General features: G+C 42.6%; 2 protein-coding genes across 7 annotated transcripts; both read right to left on the bottom strand.

Annotated features, from left to right (window-relative positions):
* Positions 1-41: 41 nt before the first annotated feature.
* Positions 42-5,593, bottom strand: LOC133509398 (glycine N-acyltransferase-like). 5 transcript variants are annotated; one of them, XM_061836315.1, is made up of 6 exons: positions 5,458-5,593; positions 4,901-5,027; positions 4,688-4,795; positions 4,506-4,623; positions 3,548-3,680; positions 42-802 (listed from the first exon to the last, which is right to left on the bottom strand). In XM_061836315.1, exons 2-6 carry the CDS (start codon positions 4,973-4,975, stop codon positions 403-405), a joined length of 834 nt encoding a protein of 277 aa, XP_061692299.1. In that variant the 5' UTR covers positions 4,976-5,027; positions 5,458-5,593; the 3' UTR covers positions 42-402. The 5 variants fall into 5 exon arrangements, with proteins under 5 accessions (XP_061692299.1, XP_061692298.1, XP_061692297.1 ...); XM_061836314.1 differs by having other exon boundaries at positions 5,446-5,581; XM_061836313.1 differs by having other exon boundaries at positions 5,357-5,474.
* Positions 4,901-13,314, bottom strand: LOC133509399 (DNA-directed RNA polymerase III subunit RPC7-like). 2 transcript variants are annotated; one of them, XM_061836318.1, is made up of 8 exons: positions 13,190-13,314; positions 11,831-11,954; positions 11,620-11,758; positions 11,471-11,542; positions 10,748-10,804; positions 9,793-9,887; positions 9,587-9,703; positions 4,901-9,516 (listed from the first exon to the last, which is right to left on the bottom strand). In XM_061836318.1, the coding sequence occupies exons 2-8, from the start codon at positions 11,936-11,938 to the stop codon at positions 9,430-9,432; spliced, it is 675 nt and encodes a 224-aa protein (XP_061692302.1). In that variant the 5' UTR covers positions 11,939-11,954; positions 13,190-13,314; the 3' UTR covers positions 4,901-9,429. The 2 variants fall into 2 exon arrangements, with proteins under 2 accessions (XP_061692302.1, XP_061692301.1); XM_061836317.1 differs by having other exon boundaries at positions 9,587-9,696.
* Between the last annotated feature and the right edge of the window lie 9 nt (positions 13,315-13,323).

Genomic DNA, 13,323 nt, shown 5'->3' with positions numbered 1-13,323 from the left:
AAATAAAAGCTACCATAATACCTTTGCGTGTTGTCATTCACATTCTGTGAGCCACAAGAGGCCAGATGAATAATTTTTAATAGAGAGTAAAGGCTTTTAACATTGGTCTATGAATAATTATAAATCCTACCTACATAAATGCTATAGCAATATTTTCACATCAAGAGCTGAAGTTGTTACTTTGCCTACGAAAAAGCAAAATGTAATCAAGTAAAGTAAGCTAAATGTATCAGGAACGTCATCCATTTCAAAGCAAGTTTTGAGCAGCTGATTTCACTCATGCCACCTCAAAAAGCAGTCAAACAGATGTGAACAGTATAAAAGTGGCAGCTTTGTTTTGTATAAGGCAAGCGATTCAATTAAAATATTTATCTGATACGGTGTGTCAGCTGCATCTTCAAATTAGGTGTTGAACGCAACCCATCTCTCTCTGTAAGAGGGATCCTCAATCAAGCCCAGGCTTTTAACAAGCTTGTTTGAGACAATGTTGTCTTCTTCTACATGGCAGAACACTGGGTAGCCCTCAGCGAGAAGTTTCTGGGCCATGGTGTAGACCAGGACTGTGGCATAACCTTTTTGTCGGTGCTCGGGCAGAGTATACAACATGCCCATTGCCATGTATTCATATAAAAGCAGCCATGATACAGGCTGACCCTGACCGCCGATGATACAGAATGAAGGGAAGTGGCTGATCTGTCTGACAATTCTCTTGTAGCCCAGTTCATCCCCTCCAAACTTCCAGGTTTGATTCACCAGGTGAGCATGGGAGAGATCAAGAGATGAAATCCTTGACTCAAGCTCACTGTTGGGGAAAAAAAAAGGTAATGTAAACATTGTATAACTGATACATGCATGCAAGCCTGACAGTAATAAGTCTTTTGTGATGGTAGTTTATCATACACAAATTCTTACAAAACACTTTTATGCACATTAGGAAACGAAAAAAAAACAGTTACGACACTTTGAGGGTTATGTGGCAATTTTGATGAAGGAATGTGAATACTCCACAACTGTCAGAACCTCTCAAATTAACCCAGTAGGCTCATAAATCATTTAAAATTTCTTAAAAATAATTTTGTGATGATCAAACAAATGGGACTCCTCAACGTGGGTACTAGCGTTGGGCTGAAACCCCCTTTGTAGAAATTTGGTCAATCTAAAATTGTCATTTTTTTTTTTTTTTTTTTTTAAACAAATGAAAAACTGCTGGTCAGTCCCAAACATGGGGATGTTATTTTTACAAATTGTTGAAAATGGCTTGCTCTGTTTGACAATGCAATGTTAATGACTCTAACAGGTTGGCTGGCCACCCTGCTAAATTGAGCAATCGGGGGAGAAGTGTTTAAGTAAAGAAGATGATCAAGAACTCAATTGTCACTCTGTCAGAGCTCCAGCGAACAAGCATCTGTGAAGGACAACCATCTGTGTAGCATTACACCCATCAGGTCCTGATGGTAGAGTGTCCAGATGGAAACCATTCCTTAGTAAAAAGGCATATGGCAGCCTGTCTGGATTTTGGCAAAAGGCACCCAAAAAACTAAGTGCATGAGAAAGAAAATGATCTGGTCTTGTGAGACAAAGATAGGTCGGTGACACTGCTCAACACTTGACCAATATCACAATCAATTGTGGTGGTGCTACCAAACCGTGAAATGTTTTTCAGTTGTAGGAACTGTGGGACCAGTCGGAATTGAGGTAAGGATAAATGGAGCAATGTAAAGAGACATCTTGCATGGAAACCTGTTCAAGATCTCAGACTTGGGCAAAGTTTTACGTTCCAACAGGACAGTGACCCCAAGCACACAAACAAGAGAATGAAGGAGTGGCTTCAGGACAACTCTGAATGTCCTTCCTTGAGTGGCCCAGCCAAAGACAGATACATCATCTCTGGAGATATTTAAAAATAGCTATGCACGTCTAACCTGATAGCGCTTAAAGGAAGACTTTGTTGAAACTAATAGCAATGGGAGCACACATTAAAAGTTAGTAGAGGAGGGTTCAGTGTTTCTTTTAATGCCAAAATTATCCACAGATTTCACCTAGAAACATCTCAATTGGAAAAGTATTATCAAAATTCCTGTCTCGCTCAGACATTCCAATGACACCGGCTGGAAAACTGACAGCCAATCAGCGTTTGCCACATCTACATTGCTTCCTGTTCTGACCCAATTGCTTGTGGATACGGTTTCACCGAACAGAGAACGTCCACTATCTGATAACAATAATAATAGGGCGGCACGGTGGGTCAGCTGGTAAAGCGTTGGCCTCACAGTTCCGAGGTCCTGGGTTCAATCCCGGACCCGCCTGCGTGGAGTTTGCATGTTCTCCCCGTACCTGTGTGGGTTTTCTCCGGGCACTCCGGTTTCCTCCCACATCCCAAAAACATGCAACATTAATTTAACACTGAATTGCCTCGAGGTGTAATTGTGGCTGTTTGTCTCCATGTGCCCTGCAAATGGCTAGCAACCAGTTCAGTTCTGCCAGTTGACAGCTGTGATCGGCTCCAGCACTCCCCACGAGCCTCGTGAGGATAAGCCGCGAAGAAAAATGGATGGATAATCAGTGTTTTCTTATTGTTGTTACAGTTTGGGGCACAACACATCGACATGCTAAGCTGGAATGTTGAGTGCTAAGTCCAGGTGACGTCACAGGGCGGGGTCAAGGACATTTCTTCTGGGCCTGGCTGTGAAAGCTGGCACGTATCCAGATATTGGGTGAATTTAAAAAAAATGCTCTTTACTTTCAATTTTTTTTCCCCCAATTAATGTCCAAAATATACATAATTATATTAATGGCAGCTTGGTGAATCAGCTGATAAAGCGTTGACCTCACAGTTCTGAGGACCTAGGTTTGATCCTGGCCCTGCATGTGTGGAGTTTGCATGTTCTCCCGGTGCCTGAGTGCGTTTTCTCCGGGCACTCTGGGTTCCTCCCACCTCCCCAAAAACATGCAACATTAAATGGACACTCAATTGCCCCTCGGTGTGATTGTGACTGTTATCTCCATGTGCCCTGCGACTGGCTGGCAACCAGTTCAGGGTGTCCCCTGCCTCCTGCCCATTGACAGCTGGGATAGGCTCCAGCACTCCTTGCGACCCTCGTGAAGATAAGTGGCAAAATAAGTTGGATAATATTACTTCTGACTGGAGGGTTTATTGTATATAGAAATTTGGGACAAAATCCTCCTTTAAGTGGTGCTGCAAAGAGGAATGGGCGAAACTGCCCTAAAATGGGTATTCCAAGCTTGTGGCATCATATTCAAGTTGACTTAAGGGTGGAATGACTGCCAATGGTGCATAAACAAAGTATTGCGCAAAGGCTGGGAATAATCTTGTACAGGGTTTGTTTTTTTTAATAAATTTGCAAAGAATTTAAAAAAATAAAAATATGAGGTCTTGTTTAGAATTTTGAGGGGTGAAAATTTATTCAGTGTTGTGAGATATATACATTTCACCTTAAATTGGTTGTACAGGTTAGAGGACATTATAATTTGTGAAAATTTGAAATTTATAATCTATCATAATAATCTCAGAAGATAAATTGCATACCTGTCAAATGCTGGTTTGACCAGATGGCTACTATCTGGCAAATACAGAAGATGTGCACATGCCCGATCTTTGTAGCTCAGTTGTCTCTGCAATGAAACCTCTTTCAGCAAGGTGGTATGAGAATTGTCATAGCCTGCAATGAAATTCCAAATAATTTTCATTCCATCTCGATGGCAAAATGCATCTGTCATTGTTTTTCCATACCTCACTAACGTTGCGGATGTACTGAAAGCTACCCAGATATTGTTGGGCGAGAGGCAGGGTACACCACGAGATAATTGCAGGGCCCTTTAGAGTCTTCGATTGATCTACCATGCATGTTTCGGGATGAAACGAGTTCCCGGAGAAAACCAACACAGGGAGAACAAAAACTCCACAAAGTGAAGCTGGTTATGAATTTTGAGGCAGACCAGTTGCACACCATTATGCCTAAAATACAAATGAAATTTAATTACTTCTAGTGTCATGCAATTTTATTTACACCACATTACAATCTATGTAATTGTTGATATTTTACTAGTATTGGCTATTTAGTGACAATTTTTGGTTGTAATGTTGGGTGCCAGCGGCATGGTGGATGACTCATTAGATCGTCTGGTTCACATTTCTGAGGACAGGTGTTTGAATCCTGGCCCCACCTATGTGGAACTTTCATGTTCTCCCCCATGCCTGTGTGGGTTTTTTCCCCCCGGGCACTCTGGTTTCCTCCCTCATCCCAAAATCATGCATTCATTGGAAAGTCTAAATTGCCCCCATGTGTGATTGTGAGTGTGACTGTTGTTGGCTGGCAACCAGTTCAGGCTGTATCCTGCCTCCTGGCCAAAGTTAGCTGGGATAAGCTCCAGCACTCCCGTGAACCTCGTGAGGATAAGTGGTTCAGATACTGGATGGTTGGATGTTGGGTGGCAGAGCTGCAGTATGCGCACCCTGCTATCCACTGAAAATTCTATGAAATTACCTCCAACTATCAAACAAGTGCTCCAGTCGATTATATCCTCTAATAACATTTTGCTCAAAATCTTCTCATCCAGGCAATAGAACGTCACCATTTTCCTCAAGTCCGAGGGATGTTTCTTCTGTGAAATGAAAAAATGTTAATATGGACCGAAGAACTAAAATTTGAATGAGTTACAAACTCACTTGTGGGTCAGAGCGACAAATGATGACCTTAAAATCAGGCCATGTATCAACAACAAACTGCATGCTACTTAGTTTGTTTCTGTTATAAGCATATATGTAGCCATAGACCTACAAAGAAAGTAAAAGAACAGCTCTGGTTTACCAAAAAAAAGATTCTGCAACTGCATCGAAAGATTAAAATGTTTGACAATGTTAAAGTGTTTGCTGGTCTACCTGAAAACTCTTGGGTAAGTGTTTCAGCAGAACAGTTTCAGCAGTCATTTGTTCATCTTTTTGGAGGATCTTCATTTTCAGATGCTTGATATGTTGTGAGTTCAGCAAACTTCACTGCGCTTCCCCTCTTAAACGAGTTCAAAAGTCAAGACTTCATCAATAATTAACTCTTGATCACTCCTACTCATTTCTCTTCTCTGCACACAGAAGCTGTTTTTTCCTCTGCAAAAAATAAAACGTGAAAAATCCACACAAAGCTGCATGAAAAACCATCGCCCCCCTCCTCAAATGACTGTATTTTTGTTGTTTTAGTTTTCCCCTCTTTCATGTTTGAGATTAGACACATATAACTCAAGTGGACTTAAAATTATATCATTTACTAAAGGGAAAAATATTTAAAGTATTTGTCCCTTTGTGAAAGCGTAATGGCCCTCTAAATTTAATAACCAGTCATACCATCCTCACCAGCAAGAACTGAAATCAACTGGCATCAAATCTTTTGTCATGACCAGAACACAGGCCTGAACCCGATACGCATGACTCACGAGACCAGGTACAGTTTGGGAGGCGTGTTGATTCGGTCCAATGTTGGTTCTCAGGCAGGCAATCCAACCAGGCAGCAGTGTCAGAATCAACAGGCATAAAGGCAAGATTGTTAACGAGGCAGCGTTCAGTCCACAGAGCATCAAAGACATAGACGTAGGGTTGCGGGAACAAGACACAGAAGCAAAACGATCTGGCATGGACTAGACCCATGCGTAGCAATATATATGGACCGTAATTACCATAACGAGAAGCAGGTGAGCGCATCTGCTCATTGGAGCAGGGTCGAGGACAGACACACCCATGAGATCTTTCACATCTCTGTGAAGATATTTTGGTCCACTCTTCCTTGCAAAATTGTTTGAATTCTGAAAAAAAAAATGGAGGCATTTCATAACATCCATCTATCCATCCATTTTCTTCGTGGCGTGGCTTATCCTCACCAGGGTCGCAGGGAGTGCTGGAGCCTATCCCAGCTGTCAACGGGCAGGAGGCGGGGTACACCCTGAACTGGTTGCCAGCCAATCGCAGGGCACATGGAGACAAAGAGCTCCACTCACAATCACACCTAGGGACAATTTAGACAATTTAGAGTGTTCAATTAACGTTGCATGTTTTTCGAATGTGGGAGGAAACCGGAGTGCCCGGAGGAAACCCACGCAGGCATGGGGAGAACATGCAAACGCCACACAGGCGGGTCCGGGATTGAACCCGGGACCTCAGAACTGTGAGGCCAACGCTTTTACCAGCTGAACCACCGTGCCGCTGCATTTCATAACATTTCAAAATAACATGTCTAGTGAGATTGTGACCAAAAACCTTCCATCATGAACTTAGAATTTTATGGCTGCCACACATTCCATAAAAACTGGGACAGGTGCCAAGCACCTGTTCGGAATAGCCCACCAGCGAACAGGATAATTGGGAACAGGTGGATGCCATTCATCATCATCATCATCATAATCCGCTTGAAGTACATTGTTCAGGCACCACTGGGTGGGACTTCCACACTATGGCTGGTGAACTAGTCCATCCATCCGTCATCCAAGCCACTCATCCTCACAAGGGTCACGGGAGAGCTGGACCCTAACCCAGCCAGCTGTAGGCAAAAGGCGGACTACACCCTGAACTGGTCGCAAATCAGTCGCAGGGGAGATATCAACATCATCACTGAGCAGGAATCGATCCCACACTGCCCGCACCAAAGTCAGGTCTATGTACCATTATGCCATCAGTGGGTGAACTATATTGGGTTATTGGATATTTATTTATCATTGGGTATAAAAGGCGTTTCCATGAATTGCTCAGTCAATCTCAAGCAAAGATGGGGTGAGGTTCACCTCTTTGTGAATAAGTGTGTGAGAAAATAGTTAAACAGTTTAAGGACTATATTACTCAATGTGCAATAGCAGGGAATTTAGGGATTTCACTATCTAAGGTTCACAACATCATCAAAACGTTAAGAGAATCTGGAGGAATCACTGGATATAAGTGGCAAGGCAAAAAAAAACAATGTTGAATGCCCGTGACCTTTAATCCCTCAGGCGCCACTGCATCAAACCCGACATCAACGTGTAAAGACTATTACCACATGGGCTCAGGAACACTTCAGAAAACCAGTGTCAGAGAATACTGTTTGGTGCTACATCTGTAAGTGCAACTTAAAACTCTACTATGCAAAGCAAAAACCATTTGCGTCCATGTTCCAAGAATCAAGGATTTACGAGAAGTTGCTCATCAGTTTAATGTCCATTTGGTGTCTCCTCACCCTTTTGCTTGGTCGGAATAAGTGGCACCTTTGTGGAGTCCAGATTTGAGGATAGATGTTAATTAGTTTTAGGAGCCACCAAGACCATCTCACTGTGAGGGAGCATCAAACATGGCAGTTTATAGTCGTGGAAAGTCTTTGTCAACTCCATTGGCAATGCCATGATCACTACATCTCCAAAACCTACAATCTTGCCTGTCCCTCTGATGAGCTCATTTCTAATTTCATCCAACCCGCTCACTCATATAGAGAACCTCAACATCTTCATTTCCGCCTCCTCCAGCTCTGGTTTCTGTTGTCTCTTCAGTGCAACCGTCTCGAATCCAAACATCATGGCTGGACTCACCACTGTCAAACTTTGCCCTTCATCCTAACAGCCTCTTCCATCGCATAACACACATGACACCTTCCGGTAGCTGTTCCAACCTCTTTGGACCTGTTTTTTCACTTCCAAAACCACCACTCACCATTGCTCTGGATTGTTGACCTCAAGTATTAGAGGTCATCCACCCTCATAGCTACCTATGTCATGGTCCTGCCGGTCCAGCCCTGGCTGTGCAGGTGGCAGCGCTGATTGGGAGGTGCACACCTGCGCCTCATCCTGGCTGATTGGCCCCGGTGTATATAGGACCATGGGGACGACTGGTCCGGCCCCAGATTATCGCAGCTCATGCCCCGTTCCTGCACTCCCGTATCTCTGATGGACAACCCGTGTGTACCGACCACCATCTGTTTTCTGACCAACCCCGTAAGCCTGACTCCCTTGATACTCCTGCCTGCTTTGATCGTTCTCCCATGTATCGACTCCTGCCTGCCCGCTGACCTGCTCGCTATGCCCGACGTCCCGACTACCGCTGCTGCACTTGACTGCCTGCCCGATCCCCGACCTTGGAATAATAAATGTTTTTCCCGAATTACACCTGCGTCTCCCGACTCCTGCATTTGGGTCCTACCTCCGTTCCGATGAGTCGTGACAACCTATTGATTTCACTTTTAAATTTGCACCCTAATTATTTTTTGTCGCAGTTGTTGGAATGACAAATACATCTCTGAATCTGAATTTCTCGCTATCTTTTCTCCCTGGAGCCAAACTCTTCCCCCTCCACCGCTCTTATTTATGCACATAGATTCTATTCGTTACGACTGCACACCTCAGCACTGTTCTGCTGTACTCATAGTCTATCCATGTCTCTATAATACTGGGCCCAGGTGGTCAAGGTGGAAAAACACCAAAAGGAGCAACATGTTAATGGAGTTGAACCTCCACACAACCAGTCATTTAAATTTGTCCTCAAAATACAATAGTTATAAACTTGAATATCTCCTACCCAAAGTACACCGTTGAATTAACACTGTTTCCTTTCTACAGAGGACATTCAGGCTTTTCAATGGCACCATATGTGAAAGGGAACGAGAGGCTTTGTTACTGTTCTTTGTCATTACAGAAAATGGCTTTTCCATAAGTGCAAATGCATTTTATGGGAGGACCAAGCTCCTGCCCTTCAACTGAGCTTGCTGGCTATCTAGTCGGCACTTTTCATCTTGCACCCGTTTTGTATAAACTTTCACTCATTTATTCTGGTGCTTTCGCTATCCACCTTTGCCATGGGTCTTGTTTGTGTTCAGCTGTATGTCGCTGCAGGTTTTTGTGCTAGGCTAATAGATGCCTTATTCCGGAAAAATCTCTATGGGGACCAATTGCTACAACCAGATTTCAAATGCATATGGCAGTGTTACAACACCCACCACAAATATATAGCCACTCTATATCAATTTTCCTCACTACATTTAATGGAAATCCCTTCAATCTGTTTCAGATTCCCCCAAATCCCACAACTATAATAGGACTAACAAAATGGCAGTGTTGTATGAAAGCATAAAACATTAAAATAGAAGATCAAGAAATAAACTGCCCTTATAAAGTACGACTTTACATTAGAAGAATTCAAAAGTCACAAACAACTAGAGTGTATGTGTAGCTTTAAAGGCCGTGGCCCAGTGAGTGACAGCAGGAATGGAGTTATGACTGAGTTGTGGCCAGTAGCACCTCAATGCAAGTTATGTCATTTTTTTGTAAGTCAAGGTAACACAATGTTAAAGAAACAACGTTTCGTGTGTAACACTTTACTATCAGTGAATATTTTACATGAACGCTTGAATAGGAATTTTAAAAAAATGGTGGTCGCCTGTGCACTGCCATGGAAATGTCCCACAGGTTTCAGTAAACGGCTTCGTCCATGTTGTCGTCACTTTCTGCGCCAAAGTCTTCGCCATTGTCGAAGTAGGACATGATGTAATCGGTCTCCTGCAACAAACGCATGGTGACCTTTTAAAATAATAGCCATTTGTGTTCTTATGTTGGTGGATGCACTCACCTCCTCCAGCTCTTCCTCGTCGTAGTCCTCGTCCACCTCCTGCTGCTCCTCTTCCTTCTTTTTCTCCTGCTCGTCATCTTCGTCCTCGGAGCTTCGGTGCTCCTCGTTCGCTAACGACTCCATGACAACCACAAACATTCGATATTTAGTTGACAGCGGAAGTGAAGGTGTTTGGTGATGTATTTTGTGATGTGCACAAGTCTTACCTCCAGTTTGAGGAGCACTTCCTTTTTCTCTTTCACAGTTTTTTTCTGATCATCGGCCTGATCTCTCTTTGACCCCACCACCACCGTGGACGCACCTGACACCAACATAAATACAAGGTTTCAGTGGATTTTAATTATTTACTTAATTAATGTGCGGTGTACTGCTGAAACACCTGAATTTCACCTCTGGGATAATTATCACATTCACACTGAAAGAAAAGAGTAGACTGTCTTCTTTCACGAGAAAAAAAGCTATGTTTATGTCTTTCTCTTTTTTTTTTTAGTAATGAGCAGTAGAATATGGATTGTTTCACTGAAAACAAAACTTGAGAAAATGAGCTTTTTGCGAAGAGTGGCATTGAAATAGACCGCTAATAGCAACCCCCCCCCCCAAAAAAAAAAAAAAACCCACAAACACACGTATACAAGAAAGATACCAACCAAGGGAGAGAGAAAACAGTTTTTTTTTGAAGATGAACCCCCCAAGATTCTTGAATAAACTGGGATAATTTATTAATTAGCATTTTGGGGGTTGGTTTCCTCCAAAAAGGAAAACAAAAACAAACAAAAATAATTGAAAAAAATGATCCGCGAATAGGTCAATCCACAAGTGCTCAACCGTGTGTAATGGCTGGGTCCACTGAACACATTCTGTTGGAGTGTGAAGTGCCTGAACTTGTCTGACATGTTGATATTTGTCGCCCTCATAATCAACGCGAAAAGCTGCGATTCACCACCTACTCTTTGTCTTCTACACAAAAACTGTGCTAATCTCAATTTCACAGATGCTGGGCGAGACGGTCTTCCATGCCTACCTGTTGAAAAACATACTTGGATTCTCGCTGACCTATAGAAACATCCAACCCACTCAATGATAAATTAATATTTTATCTTACTGAGAACATGCTCTGCTTAGTCACTCCAATAAATGTGCATAGTTATGCAAGTGTCTGACCTTTTTTTAGAGTTCTTCTGACACACAGTCGTATTTCTTTTGGGAATCGCTTCCAATCTGGACAAGAAAACAAATCAACAATAGCATTAAATATTATAATTGTGAAGAGAAATCTAAGAAACGTGTGGATCGACTGAAGAGGCCAGTCCTGAGCTGTGGAATCCAAACTCACACCCAGTTTTTATGTGAATAAAAAATTAATAAAATGAAATAAAAATTAATTCAGGTCACCAATAACAAACGAGCCTGGAAACATTAATGTTTACATGCAGACACAAACACACGTGCACACAACTTCACGCACAGGCTAGACTGCTGGAAAAGAAATCCTGCTTCAATGTTCTTTCATCATCGTCATCATCATCTATGTCATTTCTGTTTTTTTTGCTTTGCTAATTTCCGAACGCAGCTGTTGAGATCATTTGTTCAGAACACGGGCTGGCCAAGATTTCAAGAATCGCACAAAACTTCAAAGATGGATAGCATATAAAATTAGTGTAATTGTTTTCCTCAGTTGTTAATTTGTGGTGAACTTTATCAATATGATTTGAACACAAAAGCTGAAACAGTTGAAATGCAAAAAAAGTGAAAGAGTGTGACTTGTCCATTGTGTCGTCTATTAGTCGTTAGAAGATTTATAGATACAAAATGCAAACAAGTTGATGAGAAAAACAGTGTGCTGCATATGAAGTGAAGTTGTAATTTGTAAAGGATATACAGTACCTGGGATCCAGTTGGACAGTGCATCCGTCTGCTCACTGCTGTTGTGATATTTGTCGGAATATCTTTCCACATCTGAATATAAAAATCAGAATAAGAAGTGGTTCTTCCATTTATCTGGATATGAGATGTTGAAGTGCATGATCGGTGACCTGCGTTTGACCTTTGACCAATCTGCGGCTGGATGAAACCCGGTCTCGTCTTCATGGCGCCACGGAACTCCTGCTTGAGCGCCAAAAGGTACTCTGCCTCCTCGCTGCATGCCAGGGGGAGGGGATTGTGCTCCATTGGCTGCGGGGCACAGAAAAAGGTAAGGTGGAGTGCTGTGGTTAAAAAGTTTTTATGGGATGGGAGCTCGCTCACAGGAAACAGTGGGCTGGGCAGTTGGACAGACGGCGGGAGATTTTCACTTCTGTTGAGGACCCCCATACAGGACGGCGCACCTCGCCGGCCACGTCCACGACCTGACATCTCACTCACGACCTATCTGCAGCAACAACAGGAAGAGGATCAGTTCAATTGACATGTAGGCATCATTCAGGCAACACAGTCAATGTCAATGTTACAGCTAAAGATAATAAAAGTGGCTCTTGAATCAACCATCCATCCATCTTCTTAGCCGCTTATCCTCACAAGGGTCACAGGAGTACTGGAACCTATCCCAGTTGTCAACGGGCAGGAGGCGGGGTACACCCTGAACCGGGTGCCAGCAAATTGCAGGGCACATAGAGACAAACAGCTACACTCACTCACAATCAGCTCTAGGGGCAATTAGAGTCTCCAATTAATGTTGCATCTTTTAGGGATGTGGGAGGAAACCGGACTGCCTCGAAAAAAACTATGGAGGCACAGGATTGAACCTTGGACGTCAGAACTGTGAGGCCAACACTTTCCAGCTGAGCCAACGTCTTAAATCATTATTATAAAAATGAGTAAGTATCACCTAATCTAGAGCTGCGCAAACTTTTGTGCTGATTTGATTTTATAAAGAATAAATGGGTCAGACCATTACATGAAGTATGATGGAATAAGATAATCCTTTTGTTATTTTGTGTATAATCAATTTCATTTATTTAACCACCTATCTATATACTTGTTGATTTTACTAATATTTTATTACATCAATTATGAACTAATTGATGACATGCAATATGCAAGACACATTTAATACATTTTTAATAATTTTAGGGACAACACGTATGTTACCGATGGTGTGGTGCTACACACGCCAGCCTTTGGTGCGGGCAGCGTGGGATCGATTCCCGCTCAGTGATGGTGTCGCTATCTACCCTGTGACTGTCTGGCAACCAGTTTAGGGTGTAGTCCGTAGTAGTTTAGGGTGTAGTCCGCCTTTCATCCGAAGCCAGCTTTCCCGCAAGCATTCTGAGGATAAGCGGCTCGGATATTGACATGACAAATGTTCTAGGATATTTAGGGCTTGCTATACACAATGTAAACATGTACTTCGACGCTTATATGTTGCATTATCATTACCGACTTGTTCTGTTATTGATAACTACCACGTTAAGTACATAAAGACGAGACAGTAGAACTAGTAACTATTACTGTCCATGATGGTAAGTAATATTGTCGAAGGAGATACACGAAATTTCGAGTGGTACTAAATTGTTGTAACTATGTTGTAATAACGTCAGCATGCAGTCCTAGTCTTGGAAGCAGCTTTCCCACTTTTATCACATTAAGATTCGTCAAAAATCTTACTTTGGATGCGCATGGTGTGATAAGTGAAAAGATTTTAACTGTTTTCCTCCTCTTTACGCGCCGCCATCTTCTCGTTGTTGTCGCATCCGGTTGTGTTCAGCCAATCACCCATCTGCTCCTTGGCCATCAGCTTA

This window comes from Syngnathoides biaculeatus, chromosome 12, assembly GCF_019802595.1.
Source record: "Syngnathoides biaculeatus isolate LvHL_M chromosome 12, ASM1980259v1, whole genome shotgun sequence".
Lineage (NCBI taxonomy): Eukaryota > Metazoa > Chordata > Actinopteri > Syngnathiformes > Syngnathidae > Syngnathoides > Syngnathoides biaculeatus.
Note: the sequence above shows the minus strand (reverse complement) of the source record. Positions and strands in the feature narration are given on the sequence as shown.